Source organism: Harpia harpyja, chromosome 14, assembly GCF_026419915.1.
Source record: "Harpia harpyja isolate bHarHar1 chromosome 14, bHarHar1 primary haplotype, whole genome shotgun sequence".
Lineage (NCBI taxonomy): Eukaryota > Metazoa > Chordata > Aves > Accipitriformes > Accipitridae > Harpia > Harpia harpyja.
The window spans coordinates 29,874,158-29,891,647 of record NC_068953.1 but is presented as its reverse complement, the minus strand read 5'-3'; the positions used below and the strand labels follow the sequence as shown (position 1 = coordinate 29,891,647).

The following is a 17,490-nucleotide window of genomic DNA, read 5'->3' as shown; positions in this document are numbered from 1 at the left end:
TATCAGCAGATCATCTGCATTTTTTGGAACCATGCTTTCTGATTCCTCTCACATGTGGTTTCACACAGCCTCTGAACCACAGAGACACTTGTCAGTCACCTCCTTAGATGCCCATCTTCTTGGAAGTGCCTGTAGTGTCTGTCTTACCTGCTCATTACCCATGTCAAAGTGGAGGGTCCAGGCTCTTTTGTCCACTTACAGATACATCTTGTTGATGGCCTGAAGAATAAAGTTGAGTGTAGGTGAATGGAGTGAAGGTGCAGTACTAGACAGGCATCATCTTTTATCCATTAAGTACTTCACAGCTCCTTCCTTATCTACTCATTTGAGGGAGTGCCACATTTGAGGGAGTGCCACATTTGTTTTCTGGAGATATATCCTGTGGTGCTAAAAGGGGAGAGTCTGTTTCCCAAACCTGTGTCTGTTTTGTAGTAACTGAAACAGATGGTCCACATTCATTACCAATATAATTATGTATCATCCATCAGTTCAACAATGCACCTTTCTGATACTTATACATATCAACAAATATTGCTCATTAATTCGTAGAATAGCAAAGTCCAGATTTTGTTCTCAATTGCATCAAGAGAGTAGCTGCCTTAAAATTAATCTAGATTCATGCTTCTGTAACGCGGCCCAGAATCATTGTCCATATATGCAAAATAGATTTCCAGCTACACAAAAAAGGGACAGCAACTCCTAGTAGCTGGTGTTTGGGAAAAAATACAAAATGGTATAAATTTGTCAGATGCTAGTTTTCTGCCCTAAATACCAGTTCACTACAAATCTTAACCATGTAACTGGAAATCATTAATTAAATCCTCTGCAGCCAAGAATCATGCATAATGTAACACAGCTACTGCAAACAGTTCGCTCCTGATCATTTACATTTCCTTCTTGCTCTTACAGGCATGAGGAGCCTATATTTGAAGTAGTCCCTGATGAGATTTTGCTTTTACATCCTTGGAGAATGTCCTTGTGCATATTTGTAGGACAAAGTAGAAGGATTACATATGTGGATTTTTGCTTTTATGGTATTAACTGTAATAATTTTAAAAATACATACCTTGGCACAATATGATCACATATGCACGCCTCAAAAATCTTTTGACTGTATGGAAAATAAGTGGCCTAATGCTCGAAGCCTTGAAGTAATAATGCTAGGATTGGGTCATGTGCGTGAGATAGCCACTTGTAAATTGAACACGCAATTCCATCTGAAAAACAGGATTTCTGTATTTTCTATTAATTTTTATGAAGAGGATTTTAGCAAGCAGCCCACTCTGTAGGGCAAGGTTATTTCTATAGTACTGTCATGTTAGTGGTGAGAATAGATAGGTTACTACATCAGCACTGCTAATGTTCAAAAAGGCAATTTGTTTAAAGGACAGGGACAGAATAAGAAGGAACTGGACTTCACAAATTAAAAACTGCACAGCAGTTTCACTACAAAGCATCTACTAGTCATACAGTACTATCCAATTAATCCATTACTCTTAGAAGAGGAATCCCTGTATATCCAGGTACAATCCTTGCCAAATATCTGGACACAATCATAGGCTTTTAGGATTACAAGTAACATAATAAAGGATAATGATCAAAAATTAAGCACACCAATACAGAATGCTTGGGTTAACTGGGCCTGCCATGTGCACTATAAGGCAGCAGTCTGTTAGGTTTAAAGTGAGATTAAGGAGTTGTGTAACCTGCAATTATGCTGTTTTTCATTAAAAAAATAAGATGATTGGGCTCAGTAGGGCCCTTCCTTATATTTACCTCTGTTTAATTGGATTGGGAACTGCTTAAACATCTTTGAGTTGGAGCTTATAAGAAGATGATCCCAGCTGTTTTTCGAAGCTTAAGACAGCAGGCAGACAACATGATCATGTCAAGACTCATACTAAAGCCTTAATCCTACTTTTTCATCAGCTAGCACTACAGCTGAGTCTTTAACCTCCTAAGTACTAAATGTGCTTTGGATCTCTCACAATACATTTTCTGTCAAATGTTATTGTCTAATAATATGAAATTTTGCTTCCTTTCTGAGAAGGACTTTAAAGAATAGTCTCTGTCTATCTGAATTTGGAGAGCTATGGTGTAAGCCTGTATTTTCACTCCTTTTAAAAATACAATTTATAAGCTTGCACCTATTGAAGTCTGTTGTTCTCTATGGAGGCAAGGAACTGCATTGACCTGTACCTCAGCTTTTTATAACGTAAAACCCAGTATATTGGTAACTATTTTTCATTGTACATGTATTACTAGATTGAATATAGTCTTATTTTCAATGGGAAAGAAATGGAAACAGCTTTAGTTTTATTCAGGTCTTTTTCCTAGGAACTGTTAGCATGAACAAAAGAAATTTTCAGATTCCTAGCCTCAAAACTTGCTAACCAGAATGTTACTTAGTTTGATAATCCTGGAGCTGCATAAAGATTAAATGTTCTAATGAGTTTTTCCTGCATCTGTTAATAGTATCCATGCAATGCAATAATTTTCTCTTTTCTTTTCTTTTCTTTTCTTTTCTTTTCTTTTCTTTTCTTTTCTTTTCTTTTCTTTTCTTTTCTTTTCTTTTCTTTTCTTTTCTTTTCTTTTCTTTTCTTTTCTGTCAGGTAGTGCTCCGATTTGTCCTAGTGACACAGGGCTGCCAGCAGGAAAGCAAGCGTAGTTAATGCTCAGCTGCTCAAACCAGTCAAGCAAGCTAGCAAGTCCCAGCTGTGCTACTTGATGTTTTTTGATTGCACCTAGTCCTCAATCTGTGAACTGTTTTCTGGACTTAGATTCATCAAGCTCTGCCGCTTTAAAAACTCATGCAGGCAGGCATCCTAGGATATGCCATTATAAGCTGCTGCCAGGGGATCTTCTAGGAGATAAATGGAATCTGTGTGAAGTAAATTAGTGTGAACCAGTCAATCTGTGTGTCAGCCTTGAGCCACATCCATGGGTAACTAGCTTGCTGACTGAAAAGTCCACTGTCTTTTGCCAATCAGAGGTCTCAGCCACCAGGAAGCAGTCCTATACAACATTAGTTTCTTGGAATAATGCCGTTTGACCAGCTAGTGAAACTCTTCAGTATACAGTACTGTACTGCCTGAGTTTACTTATTGCTTACAATTGAACTGAAAATCTTTTAAAGTCAGATAACATTTTAACAGTAGGGAGCATCACAGAAATGTCTTGGAAATAAGTACTTCCACTTACATACAGCAGCCATTCAGCAGAGTCATGCTGTGCTGCAGTTGGCTTTACCTCCCTATCAGTAATACATCTTTAAGGCCATAATGCAAAAGAATAACAATAATCTGGCCAGAAGAGGTTAATAAAAAGGCTCTGTGTATATTTTTTCCCATGAATTCAGCTATTTGGACAGCTTTGATCGAGAGAAGGGAAGAGTATGCAAGCTATAACACTCATATTATGCACAGGAGTATGTCAGTGTCATAACTGTGCTGCACACTTTTGTTTCATTTTGGTTTTAAAAGCAAATTGAGGCAATCTACAGCCAGAATCCCTCCACAGAAATGGACTGAAGCAGAATCCTCTGAAAATTCCCCGATCAATGATTTTAGACTTGAATACCAAATCAATCTACTGTCATGAAAATAATAATGTCAATACTGTCCAATAATGCGATTTTTAAAATACGAAGTATTTATTTTTTTGTTGTTTTTATGAAAGCTACTGGTACACTGACAGGCAGTCATATTTGCAATATGTACTCTCCCACACCATTGATCTAATGTACAGAAACCAGGGGGGAATTTTGCTATATAGTTTTAGAAAATTGGGCAGGTGAGGAGATGCTATATACTTTAATTAAAATAAGAAACAAATTACCTAGTAACTACCAGAACTGAAATTTGGCCTTCTTTACTAATTCCTGTAAAAATATTTTTTCTATTGCCTCCCAATTACTGGTTGAAAAAAAATAATGAGAGGGATAAATAATGTTCATCAAACTGGATCAAATATTTCAGTCTTACACCATGTTTGGTTAAAATATGCACTACCAGACATTTATGGAAATTGGAAAAAAGAAATTTGAGCTTTCTAGCCAGAGAGGACATCAAGAAGAAAAAGCAGTGTATAATGATAGAAGAATTAATTAAAGACAGTTTGGGGTTACATTTTCCTTTTTTAAATCCTCCTAAGTTTTACAGAAGCATATGCTTCAGATCTGTGCAGTAAACATTGTGTGGAATTTTATAGGAAAGTGTTTTACTTCTTGCAGCAGAAGCCACTGAGACAGATTTAACTCTTTAGGTGTTTTATTATATATACTACACAGAATACTTGGACAGATTCTGGTATAAATCACAACTAAGATCAAGACAACTGCTTTAAAATTGAGTGAATGTTTCATTGCACTAATGAAACAAAAATGGGATGTCCTTTGAGAGCATAATTTGTTACATGCCATTATACTTTAGTTGAGAGAAGTAGGGAAGTCCGTCTGGGTGAATAAAACTTCAAGGTATATTGGGAAGAGAATCACTGAAAATTTCAGTTTTCCTGTCTAGAGTAATGCTGTCCTTATACATATGGGGAGGGAGGAAAATGGAGTTTCAGGAGTTTTTTAATTTAAAATATATAAAAACCTTAGAAGAAATTTCACGCTTACTTACAGAAGGAAAAATGTTCTTCAGTTTCAATTCACTTAGTGAGTGGTATGAGCTTCGTTTGCGTGTGACTTCACAGAGTGCAAGAGCAAGCTCAGGCTTCTCCAGGTGCATGGGTTAATATTTCTGCAAACTGAGCTCTGCAATGTAATATTAGGTCCTACTTCTGCATTCAAAGTAATGGATTTAAATTACTGTAGCTTCCAGTTTGACTTGTTCCATACTAGCTTATTTCAAGGACAGTTCCAACTTCCATATGCTGCAGCATTCACTTTAGAATAATAACATGTTTCTTCAGGTTAATTTCTTAATCTTTCTTTTTAAAATTAAAATGTATTGGAAACTGGGCCAGAGTGATACTTAATCATCAGAAGATAACAACCAGCCATTCTCAATTAAATGACAACTACATACATCAGTGCAGGTTTTTTTAAATGACACTAAAAATTATGAAATGACCAACAACTGATGCCTTCTGTCAGTGAGATGAATTAGTGGTTTATATGGCCTGAGAAATGGTCTGGAAAAAAAATAGGGTTCAATTCAATAAGAACGAGAGCAAGGACCTAGGCTGAGGTAGGATTAATCTTCTGCAAAGAGACAGGATGGGGAAGAAATAGCAAGGTAACAGTTTCTCAGAAAAGAATCTGGATCACAAGCTGAGCATGAGTCAACAGTGTTCATGCTGTGGCAACAAAGGCAAACACCATACCAGGCTCTGTAAACAGGAGTATCACCTGTAAAACCTGTGAAGTAATCCTTGTGCTGTACTCGGCACTGGTGCCATCAAGGGCAGGCACATCCCCAGCCTCTCTGACTCCCTGCCTGCTGGCACGCTCCTCGGCGGAGAGTGCTGTCACCCTAATGGCAGGATGGGTGCTCCATACTGGCTGGTGTAACTTCGTTATCTGCTTTTTCTGTTTCTAGATGATTGTGGTGAGTGCTGCTAATATTTCACTTGCTATTTTGTGAACGTTTTCTGCATTTCTTATAATATTAGTGAAATAATTGTAGCCTTTTAGGTTGGCATCAAAATACATGGAAAAAGCTAAGCAGGATAGTAATCCTCCACCTGGAAAAGAGATGGTTGAAAGAGGATAAAACAAAGGACTGTTAAATCACAAGCACCATGGAGAGAGTGTGCAGGGCTCCTACACAAGCCTTTTCTCATACAAGAATAAGTTTCACATTAAGCTAATAGGGACATGCGCAAACAAACAAAAGGAGATGCCTACCTATGTGGTAAAATAAGGGAGCTTGCCATGTTAAGGCAAGTTAGGGTGTAGAATGTTAAGGATGTGAAAATTCTATGTCTTTAAGGGAAAACTGGAGAAGTTTGTGGAACAGAAATCTACTGTGAGTTATTAAATATTTAAAAAAAAAAAAGTTTTGGAATTCCCAAGTTTCAAATTGGAGTTTAGGAGAAATTTCTGGTGAAGTATTACTGAATGGTTGTTGGACTCTTACACTAATGATGTTTGGTCTCAGGAAGTACAGCTGTTCTTATGCTTTTTATGATATCTACGAAATGTGCTTTTAAAAATAGTACTCAAAGCATTTATTGCCCAGCTCTCCATCAAGCTTCTTAGGTATAATATGGTAAGTGCCAGTAGATCCCATACATCCCAGAAGTGGCACTGCAGCATGATTGGTTTTATCCATTTACGAAAATTAAAAAATACCACCATTTTTTTTTCTTTTACAGCTTTTTTTCATGCAATTCTATTTAGATTCAGGTTGCTTTCTGCTCTGTATTGGACCTTAAATAGTCCTATAGTCTATCTTGCCTAATATTTTTGATTGAAAAATATTTTTTGTTGCCCTATCTGCTTGTTTTGAATGACAAATAAGTTCTTGTTTTCTCTGCAGACAGACTGTCTTTAAGTTACTAATCCACCTTACCAATAACAAAGGCATCTTATCAGAAAATGCTAATTGGTTTATTCACCTGTTTTATGCACACTTCTTTCTCCAATGTGTCTGCCCTCTGAAAATTGGTATGCAGAGCAGGTTATTTAGACTTCAGTGTGTAATATTTCCAGGGTGGAACAAGGCTTTTCAGAGTTTAAACAGAACATGTAGAAATAAATGATAGTGGTGAGTAGTTGCTGTAATTAGTGATTAGTGTATATTCATAAAGAATAACTTATCATTGAACAGTTCATTCACACAAAGACTGTTCTTTCATAGACTGATCACCAATCAATCTGTGATCTCTTTTTGGAAATCACTTGGTTTTATTTTTGGAATTTGAAATATTTTTAAAATATTTACATAAATGTTTCATTCAGTACTATGATCTTATGACATTCTTTTACTATTCTGAATTCCATACCTATTTTTTTTAATGTCTTTTTCTGTTTCAATAATGTAAAAGAATGGGTATGAAGTTCAGTAAACAACTCTTAAGAGCTTATTAAGATATATCAGAAAAAATTACCACAATTCTCAAGACTGTACAATGAAGATTTATGTCATTTTTATATGCTAAGTTCAAGGTCATTTGCCCCAATGAAATCTGTCCTTTTACGTTACTTCCCTGCTAACAAAGGTATTTTCTACTGTCCATGTAATAATTGAAGTGTATTTCACTGAATAGAAAGAAAATATCATTAAGAGTTATTATATCAGAAACTGTCATTTCTTAACTTTTTCTCTGACTTGTAGATTTGGGGCTTATTTATACTCCAGACATTTAAATCACTTTGGTTACACAAATTAGCTTTCAAATAGAAGCAAAAGTAATTTTAAGGTCCATTTAAACCCAAAGTAGGACAGAGTATCCTCAGAATGAATAAAGATCACACTGTGTATGTTTAAATAACTTAAATTCGATCAGCGTCCTAGGTATAAGCAATTCAGAACAATATTTCCCTTATTGACATTTGAACTTAAAATCCTGTTCCCCTAAGGGAAAACACAGTAAAGTAGGTGTCATTGTTAAAGTTGTTTGGGTTTTTTTCATGATTACATAATGCCATTTTTCACTTTCACTCTTTATTTGGGCCAGGCTGTTCTTTCCTTATTTTTAACTTTCCAATTCCCTTTGTTCTTTTATGATATTTTTAAGGAACCTTCCTCTTCAAATTGAGCATATAACATGTGATGGTTTAAAAAAGAAAGATCTGAAGGTCTCTTTCTTGCTCACTGCATACACTTATTATGTAACTTCATAAACTAGGGTATTGTGAAGTTTATTTGCCTGAGTTTTGTCTAGGGAGGTATGTGTACTTCTGAGTAAGGCCAAGGCTAAGATACACATCACTCACTCCCACCAGTGACCTGATCCTCACCTGTCCCAGCCTGTCTCCTGGTTTTCTGACATACACGCTTTCCTCCCTTCACTTTTTCCTGCTGAACCTCATTCTCCGACAGCTCTTCTTACACAAGTTGACTAGAGGTCTGCTTCGCTGCTCCTGTGAAAACTCTTTCCATCCATGCCTTCCACTCCCTTTAAACTGTTCCTAATGACTCCTTGCCACCAGCTATTAGCACGAGCGTTTCATCATTGTTTTTTGTCATTTGTCAGCCATATCAGCTCTGCCTGTGATCCTTTTTTTCTCATTTTTGTATTTCTTGGCTTTCAATGTCTCCATCTTCTCCCAAATCTCCCCAAATCTCTGCAATCTCTACTCAAGCATATCAACTGGAGATCCTCCTGCTTTGTCCAAGGATCTTGCTGGCCTGTCTTGGTTTCTTTCCTGTTCACTTCACGCCTTCCTTCTGATGTATCTCACCAGTGTATGGACCTGCTTCTAGCTGTCTTTTATTCATTATGTTCTGAGTTACTTCTCAGCCTAATCTGGTACCTTCCCTAGAAATACTGCTCAGCTCTGCTTTGTTGTAAAATCAAGGAGGTTAGTTTGAATTATATGACTTATGCTCACATGGTCTGGGACAGAGGGAGAGCGCTTGAACACGTTTGTCCTAGTCCCATTCAAGAGCAACTACAGCCCAAACTTTCAGCAAGGGTAGTACCTGCCACCTCCTGACCGGGCCTGATGCTTGGTGCTGTGAAAGCATCTCCCCTCCTTGGTTCACTATGAGAGTTCTTTACTGGGTGAAAACACACCATTCGTTTTGAAAGGCTGATGGTGAATTTTTGGTCACTGCTATGTTTTTCAGAGAGGACAGGTCTTGTGATTTTTCTCTTTCTCTGCAGAGGCATAGCCATACGTTTTGTTTGCTCCCTTTTCTCACTGTATACTCTGTTGGAAATTTTCCTATTGCTCTACTTCAGAGTAGTTCTGACTTTTAAATTCCTGCAGCTGTAATGACTCAATCTATCACTTGGCGCATCGTATTTTCCAATTTTTCTTTGTTGAAGTGGGAATCCTGACCCTCAGTCAGTGTATTTGAAAATTATTTAAATGTTGTAAAAATCAAAGAGCACAGATATCTTTGAAGACATTTCTTCTTGCACATATCATAGCGTTTTCATGTGTGAACAAGAACATTTGTTATTTATTGTAAGTTGTTCTTCAGTGTCAACTCACCTCATGCATATTATCATGTCAACACTTTCATGGCAGAGACAAGAACTAAAACTCCTCTTCGTGTGGATAAGTTGACCACTGAGAAAAGCCTCTGGCTTTTTGTAAGCTTAGAAATTTAACCAGTGTTCCTGCTCTACCTGGGCAGGGTTTTATGTACTGGCTAGTTGCCATCCAAGGCAGATTTTTTAAGCAAAATTTACTGGCTTTTTTTTTTTTCAGGGGAAATGCACAGTGTCACTCATAGATTTTATTATTTATTATGATTTAATATTGCATTTTCAAGGATCTAATTCCACAATTGTAATGAAGCTCTGATTGCTTCAAATGGAGTCTGCGTAGGTGCAGAAGTCGAGAATGATGGAACCTTTTGGCGACCTGGGATCAATAGCTGCAAACCGATGGAAAACATAGAGCACTGAAGAGGAATATGTCTCTTTTGAGCTCTTCCTGTCTGAATAATGCCCTGAAGCCTTGTTGATTCACTCATAATTTTGGAAAAATTAAATGGGTGTTTGAATTAAGTAATCCTTCAGCAAATATTCACTTGGTTAAAAAAAAAAACAAACATCAAAAGTTATAAGGGAAGAAATTTCTTGTTTTGAAAACAGGACAAAACTACGCTGAGGTTGTGTATAGCCATTGGTATCTCCATCCACATGGAAGTTTGGAACCTCGCTTAGTTTTCTAGATATTAGGAAAAACTCGGTCTGGTTTTTACTGTACTTTGGAATTATCACTAATTTTATGACACATTCTAGCTTGTTATATACTACATATTTTCATCTTAAAATGAACACCATTTCTCTCCCTGGTGAATGACTCTAGTAATTACAAAACCACCTAATTGATCTTTTATATTGTTTACTGGCTTCTCTGGTGAAACAGACAAAAGCTTTTTATGGCTTCTAAATTATTTTATTATTTTAGGATTCTATAAGAAAAAACTGTTTTTTTACTTCAAAGGGATCACATTTAAGCTGATGCCTCGAAGTTCTCTCTGAATGAATTCTTGTCTATAGATTTTTCAACTGTGCTATGGTTGCATATAAGTACTTTGAGTTTCTGTTTTATTTCAATCTATTATTTGTGTTTACAAATTATGTCTTCATCATTGAAAGCTCTGCAGAAAATCAGCAAGTGTTTGTTTCTGAATACGTTACATTTCTCTCTCCCCCTGTTTTTATTCTTCATTGCTCCAGTCAGTGTGCTGAAGCATGACAAGAGCTCAAACTCGGCAAACTTCCAAGATGTGGAGGATATGCCTGACAGATGTGTCTTGGAAGAGTCTGAGAGTCCAGGTGAGAGGCATTTAAAGATGGTCACCAAGTATCAAGTGATAAATCTGACACAGCTTTTGGGTCTGTTAAAAAAGCACATTGTAACGCTGTTTCCTTTTTAGCAGCTGCAATGTCAAATTAATGGTCACCTCCAGGGGTCACAGTGTGGAGCTGTTATCCTTTCCTCTTTCATCAAGAATTCAGGTCTTAGAAAGGATAAAGGCTTTATGACCAAAAAGAAAGCTGACACTACTAGTTCATTATAATTAGTTTTGGACTACACTGCTTACTTAATATATGTACGACGTCTGACCCTTTGAAGGTAGCATGAGATTATGAAAAATTAGAAGGACTGTATATACTGCAGTTGAATGTAGCAGTGAACATTCAAACATTGTATCTCTGGAGGAAAGCAAATTGGTGGCGTTAAATAGCTTGATTCTTTTCTTTAAATCAGCTCACAATCATTATTTCATTTTAATGGCTCTTAACATTGATTCAGCTAAATACAGGAACATCCATAAAGTGCATCCTTTTTGGTGACTAAAAGATTTATCTTCATGTAGTTTCATTATCTTTCTCATTATGGAACATCTACAAAATTTATTAAATGAATCCCAAAGGGAAACAATTAAATATAAAGTGTATCAAGTCACAGCTGATTAAAAACATTCTGTGTGACTAAATACTAAGATCTTTTAAGCAAACTGTGAGCTTGACCCACATACACCATATACGTAACCTGCACGTAGTCCTCATTAGTGAAAGAGTTAAACATCTTTCTTCACTTGATATTTTCCTTCCCTGCTTTATCTGGTTTCTGTGTACCCTCTTGCATCTTTGTGTGCTGATCCGTGTATCATATTTTTGATTCATTGTCTCTGCGGCCTGTCAGCTTAGTTAAGAGATTTCCAAATCTTGCAGCTTGTGCTGACAGGGGGCAGCTGCCAACAGTCCCCTGATCCTTCCCCAAGGAACACTGCTGAGATTTAATTTTCAGTCAAAGGGTGCAGTCTGAAATCCATGTCAGGTCCCCTAAGTCATCTCAGAACCCAGATAGGACCCATGTCTGGGGGATTATATTTCAGCACACTCCACTCCTCCAAGATTCCTTGGGAGTTCAACTGCTGTCATATACCTGATTTGAACTACATTCCCTTTTCATCTTTTCCACAGAAATGAACACCAGTATATGTTAGAATAATTGAAACCAATGAATTGTAAATCCATATTCATTTTAAAGCCACATAGGCTTGGACTCAATGCTGTACAGCAGAAACCAGCATGAGATTTAGAAAGAAATAGATAATCTACTTGGGAAGGAGCCAAGTTTAATTCCTTACCGCACCTACAATCTGTGGCACACGGCACCTCCTTAGAAACTGTCTATAGTCCCTTCAACAATGATTATGGGCAAAAATATGGATTGTCCAAGTTCTGATCTGTTCTGAAGTGAGAAAGAATTAAAACAAGGTGGCACTAAAGTGTTCAGGTGAGAACTGATGTACCTTAAAGATAACATTAATTTTAACCTTAAATTAATTCTGTGTGGCAAACTACACACTTGGATAGGAACTTGAATATCCAATTCTGCACTCTGCATATCTATATGAAGTAATGGAAAGAATAAAAGCCTGTCAGGAGGTCAATATTGACCGGTAAAAATACATGTTGATAAAGCATCTAAACTTAAAAACTGAGTTCCATTCAGTCCATCTGACATCATTAAACTAGTAATAAACAATGAATTACTCTGGCTTTTGTTTCTGTCCGTTCCTGCATTTTAAGACATCTTGTCTTATAGGTCTGAAAACCTCAGGAGATTTCACTACTGGTCTCACTGCTTTCCACTGAGAATTTGTGGCTTGGTTGTCATGGAGACATCGTATTTCTCCAAGAATTGCTCATATTGATCCGTGGACAGGCGTAAATGGCCAGGCGAACGTGAGGAGTAAAGGGGGTTGGGCAGTACTATAAAATGACCAGAGGTTATGGGTCGGAAATAAGCTCATAGCAAACACTTAGGTAAAGAGAAAGAAACAGTTTCATTTTGTTTCAGGATTTCGGTTTTGCACTTTATGCCATTGTCTTCTTTCACTATAGACTGAAAGAAACTTGTTAGTCACTTGTCATGTCAGATCTTTGGTGCTTGTCCTGACACAGCTGTCAGCCTTCCAGCTCTGTGCAGTTCAGGGACACAACAAAGAGCTAGGAACATGAATTATTTATTGCTCCTTGTGCAGATGAAATTCTGTGATAAGAAATTAAGACACTTCTGCCAGAAGTGCTTGTTTGAAAGGAAAGATTTGGTAACACAATACATTTACTTAAAACCTACCACTTACTTTTAGTAGCAAACATTGAAACAATAATATGACATTCAGTTGGCTATGATTTTCTTTGGTATTTCTCAGGTGCTTTAACTTTGAATAGTATCTTGGAATTTGACAGTGCCTGGGAGGTCAGCATTTGGTTTGGTGAAACCTGTGACTTTAGAATCTCTCTCACACATATTCAAAGTCTGGGCAAACTTACAAACTTCATTTATAAGTTTTTATTAAAAAGTCTATATATTTGTTTTGCAGAGTCTCTTGTGTTTCACTTACACTATGTTGTTGTATGTGCAAAAGTGATGTTAAGAAATACATTGATTTTATTATCTCTTCTGGTGAGGAAAAGGTGAAAATATGACAATATACCTGCAAGGAATTCCAACCATTCCTAGAAAAGGTTCTTTATTACGACTTCTACAAGAATCAGGAAGGCTATAGACCAGCCGTTAACAGACATATCTGTGCATTGTGTTTTCTAATGGTGAAAGGTGCAGTCTCTAACCTTGACATTAGACTGAGTTATTTTCAAAGTGATCTTAATTTTCTAAAATCACTTAAAGCTTACTCTGTTTATTTTACTTTCACATTTTCTATATGTCTGCCCATGTTCTCGCTGCTCTGGATGTGGGCCTCCAGCAATTGTAGAAAAAGGCATATACTCAGATGAATAGCAGGAATCTATTTGACTACCCAAGACACCAGTCTGAGATTTACTTGTGATTTCTTGTGTTCAATGTGTGATCTGAACTACTCTCAGATAGGTAACGAAACCCCTCAACCTGCACTTTTCTCTTGGATAATTCACAGTAAACACTTTTCACATGTGATGGACACAGGTAAATATCAGACTGCAGTTTCTTGTCTAAGTGAAATGGATTTTAGTTGCTCCCTTCATGTGCCTACAAACTGCCATTATCTGTGATAGTCGCTCATGTCTATTTTAGCCCACACACAGAGGAGATGCTGGGCTTCTCTCCCAGATGCCTAATAGTAGGTTTATCACTGCCATTTTCCCCACATGGACTACTTCTGTTTGACATGCAAAGCCTTGGCTTTTCAAGGCTGCTCTGGCCTTGAACATAATAATCAGATAAGAACTACAACAGCTTTTTGTAGAACTTGACTTTTAATGATATCAACCACCCGTTAAGAATTCACTATCCCTTAGAGTGCTTCTTTAATATAAATATTCCCAGCAGTGTTTTCCATTTTATCAGACAAATTTTCCACATTTAGGGAAACTGAGAGAGGCTGAAACTGAGTGAACATGGATGTGTAAGTTAGACTTCTAGGTCTGAGCTATTCACCCAAGTTCTCTTGTACAAACAATGGTGGAAATTTCACACCTCCAGAGGGCAGATCATCTTGTCCAAAGCGTGTTGCTTGAGATGGGTTTTAAGGGGATTGAAAATGGTGTGAATTTTGTCAGTCAAAGTCTAAGAGGATTGTAACAGGACTTGACACAACTTGAGGTTCTTAGCTTTCATACGTGGTGCAATCCCACTAAGGAGGGTTCTGCAAGCACAGCTCTTATGAGAAAAAGGAATAGATTTGAGCTGGAGTCACAAGAAACATTGTAGGCACAGATACCCCTTGCCTCTTATTTCCCCCAACAGAGATATTGCAGTAGAGTAGGCAACAGACCTTTACTTCACTTGGTAATAGAAGGAAATCGAGCGTCCCTAATGGAAGCTTCAGCTGGAAGCTGTAGACAGAAATTAGAGTGTTTTCTCTCTTTTGGATGAAACCCATGTAAATTGTAAGAACCCTATATGCTTATGGCCTTCAGTAGCCAGACAGTCTCTGCCTGAGTCAGCTGGTCCCTTCTGCACCTCATGATCTCTTCCCCCCGCTTCATTTCAAAAACATTGCCCATAGGAAATTTTTCCCTCCTCATTTTTTGACTTTTCAGGACAGAATGTAATTCTGGGTGTAAAACAGATAATAGTGAAAATCCAAGCAGTTTTCACAGTCTTGTCCTAGACATACCTTGGCATAGAGATGGGAAAGATCTCTGACTGTCCCTGAAATACAGTCTGAGAGAGACAGAACTGTAGCAAATAGAAATGGGAATGTACCAAGAACAACAGATTCTTATTAGCAACAGTGTGCTTGAAAATACAGCACTAAAATTGTGACTCTCTTGTTATAAGGCAAGTTACAATTACTCTATCGAATAGTCACTTACCAGCTCCAAGTTCCACCCACTGGAGAGTATGTTATTTAAACCAGCACTGCGTCACCTATATGGCTGTTGATCGGTACACAGCCAGAATGTAAAAGGAAATATTCACTAAATTTCCAAGTATGAAGCATCCTAGAAAAGCATGGTTTTCTTTTTCTGTATTTGCACATGAAGCTAAGACCTGATGATTGAGAGTGCTTTTCTGTGGAATTCTGATAAGCCATGACAGAATTAAAATATAATGCCTTATTAATATAACTTTCTATTACCTCTGTTTACAGCTATTGTAGGATTATTTCTGCTGAAAGAAAATATATATAATTTGAAAATTATATTTGCAGAGGAAACATAAACAGTCTACTAATTTAAAACAGAAATTACCTTTCTGCTGATCCACTGGAATGTTTTCCTTTAAAACAAAAAAGGAAGAAGAAGGAGAAGGCTGTTCAGGAGAAAAGTTTTGAGGAATGCCATACATTCTCTTGAGCTGTTTTTGGTTCCATGTTGCCTCTTGTAGTATAGCAGTTATAACGTAAACAGTCTTCTGGAGGTAGATCTGTGATGTTTTTTGACACTAGCATGTCGCTGCTGAAACTTTTCATTCCATTACAAAATTATGGAGTTTATTACTCCATAAAAAGATTGTAAAATAACTTATTTTTTATAAACAAAATCTTGCCTATTACCTCAAACTGTAAAATCATTAAGCCAGATGAATACATTTCTTTTCCAGATGACATGAAGCCACATCCCTGGATATCTAAGGTGTGCTCCTGTAAGGTGTGTTAGAAAACCCTGCTAAACCGAAAGAATTAGAAGATGCACAAGAACAGCCAAGAAATAGGATGTATGTGGTGTGGACATGAAATGTCTTGTTGTATTTATTATTGTATACATTTAACAATTTATTTTCATAAGAAATACCTTCCATAAGATCAGCTTCTATTTGCTGATTTATTGGCTTCAATTCACACTTCCATTGTTAATATATTTACATTTATTCAATTAAATTTAGACAGTTCTAACATAGAAAATATCAACTCTTTATTTATAGAAGTTTTTCGCTAGTTTTTGTAGTGATCCCAAATCTTACAACTTTGACCATCATCAATTTTAATACTTTTACACACATCAAATTTAAATTTTTTTCTTTCCTTGCTTCTGACTTTTATTACCAATAAGATTTTAACACTGAGCAAAACCAAATGCATTTGAAATAATTAGAAAATTTGCTTGCATTTAAAGGAAGAATTCACATTTTTAATGAAGCATGGAATATTTAGAAACAACTAAAATACAAAGAATGTTCTGTGCACAGGAGAGCATGGGAAATTGATTATAAATCTGGTCATGTCTAGGATGTAAGTTTCCCTTTTCTTTAAATACTGCCATCACCATCATCTGTAGAAATGTAGTACCAATATGAAGTTGGAGAAGCCCTTTGGAGTCCTCTTCTGAAATTATATACTTCATTGAATTTCTATTTGTGCTGGGAAAAGCAGCTATACATTTTTGTCTTTTAAAAAAAATCATTATGTTTGGAGAATATTTGCAGCTTATTAGACTCATTTATCACCTAATGTTCTGGGGAATTTATGCTGGTTTGACAAATAATGACCACTCAGAGCAGTAAGCTCACTTTCTGTATTACCAATAGTCAATGTGCTAATGAAGTCAAAGGGACTTGAGGATGTGCTTTTCTGGATCTGTATCTTATGGTGGAAATCCTGGTCTGATGTTATTCTTCCTAATTGTTACGTTAGTCATAAGCTGCCTTAACTAGGAGAGTGAAGATTTCTTCAGTGTGGAAAGATTCTCTGGCAATGAATCTCTTTCTTACTTGTGGGGAAATGTCATCGCTGCAGAAGTGACAAAACCAGGTTTCTGTTGCCATACTATGGCTTGAATTTGGTTAAACGTGAAACACACGTGAAACCTTCTTTCTTCTGCTTTTTTATATCCCATGAGTCCCTATCTCTAAGTGCAGTATATGGCAGCAAGGTCTTCAGAAACATTGAATGGAAGGGCCTTCTGAGAAGTAGTATTTCAGTTTTTATTCTACTAAAGAATATGTCATTAAAATAGGCTGCAATCCAGAGAAGATAAAGATACTTAATGTCATTTTTCTGTAATTGTAAATACCATGCAGAGAAATTACATCTTTTAACAGAGAAGTCACTGGGTTTTACACATTTGGTATTTTTCAGAAACAACTTTCCTTATTCTTAGAAGGCATTTTCTATGTAAAACATATCTTTTGTTTATATAAGCTTGTATTTGATTACAGTGACTAAACAATCTGGATGTTGAGTGTTATGGCTTCATTATTTCACTTATTGTGCTGGATATCTGGAATAATTTCATAGACTTATTTATACTTGTACAACACAACCGAGAGCAGAACGTGTCTTCAGCTGACATATATCCTCTTCTTAACTTTTATGGTGAAATCAGAGTTGCAAACATCAAGAAGGTAAAAATAGAATTGCAAATATAACTACAGGAACTTAGTAACACTAAAGGAACCTTGCAGACAGTAAAACAAATGGCAAATAAAGGAGGGACCTTGCTATCTCCTTT

At 36.6% G+C, this 17,490-nt stretch overlaps 1 protein-coding gene across 1 annotated transcript in view; it reads left to right on the top strand.

Moving 5' to 3' along the window:
• The window catches only part of WDR72 (WD repeat domain 72), a 132,517-nt gene extending 115,327 nt beyond the window's left edge, over positions 1-17,190 (top strand). Inside the window, exons 19-20 of the mRNA XM_052808918.1 lie at positions 10,315-10,413; positions 15,644-17,190. Of these exons, the coding sequence (XP_052664878.1) occupies positions 10,315-10,413; positions 15,644-15,699 (155 nt within the window). The 3' untranslated portion in view covers positions 15,700-17,190. The remainder of the gene's footprint in view (positions 1-10,314; positions 10,414-15,643) is intronic.
• Positions 17,191-17,490: the final 300 nt, after the last annotated feature.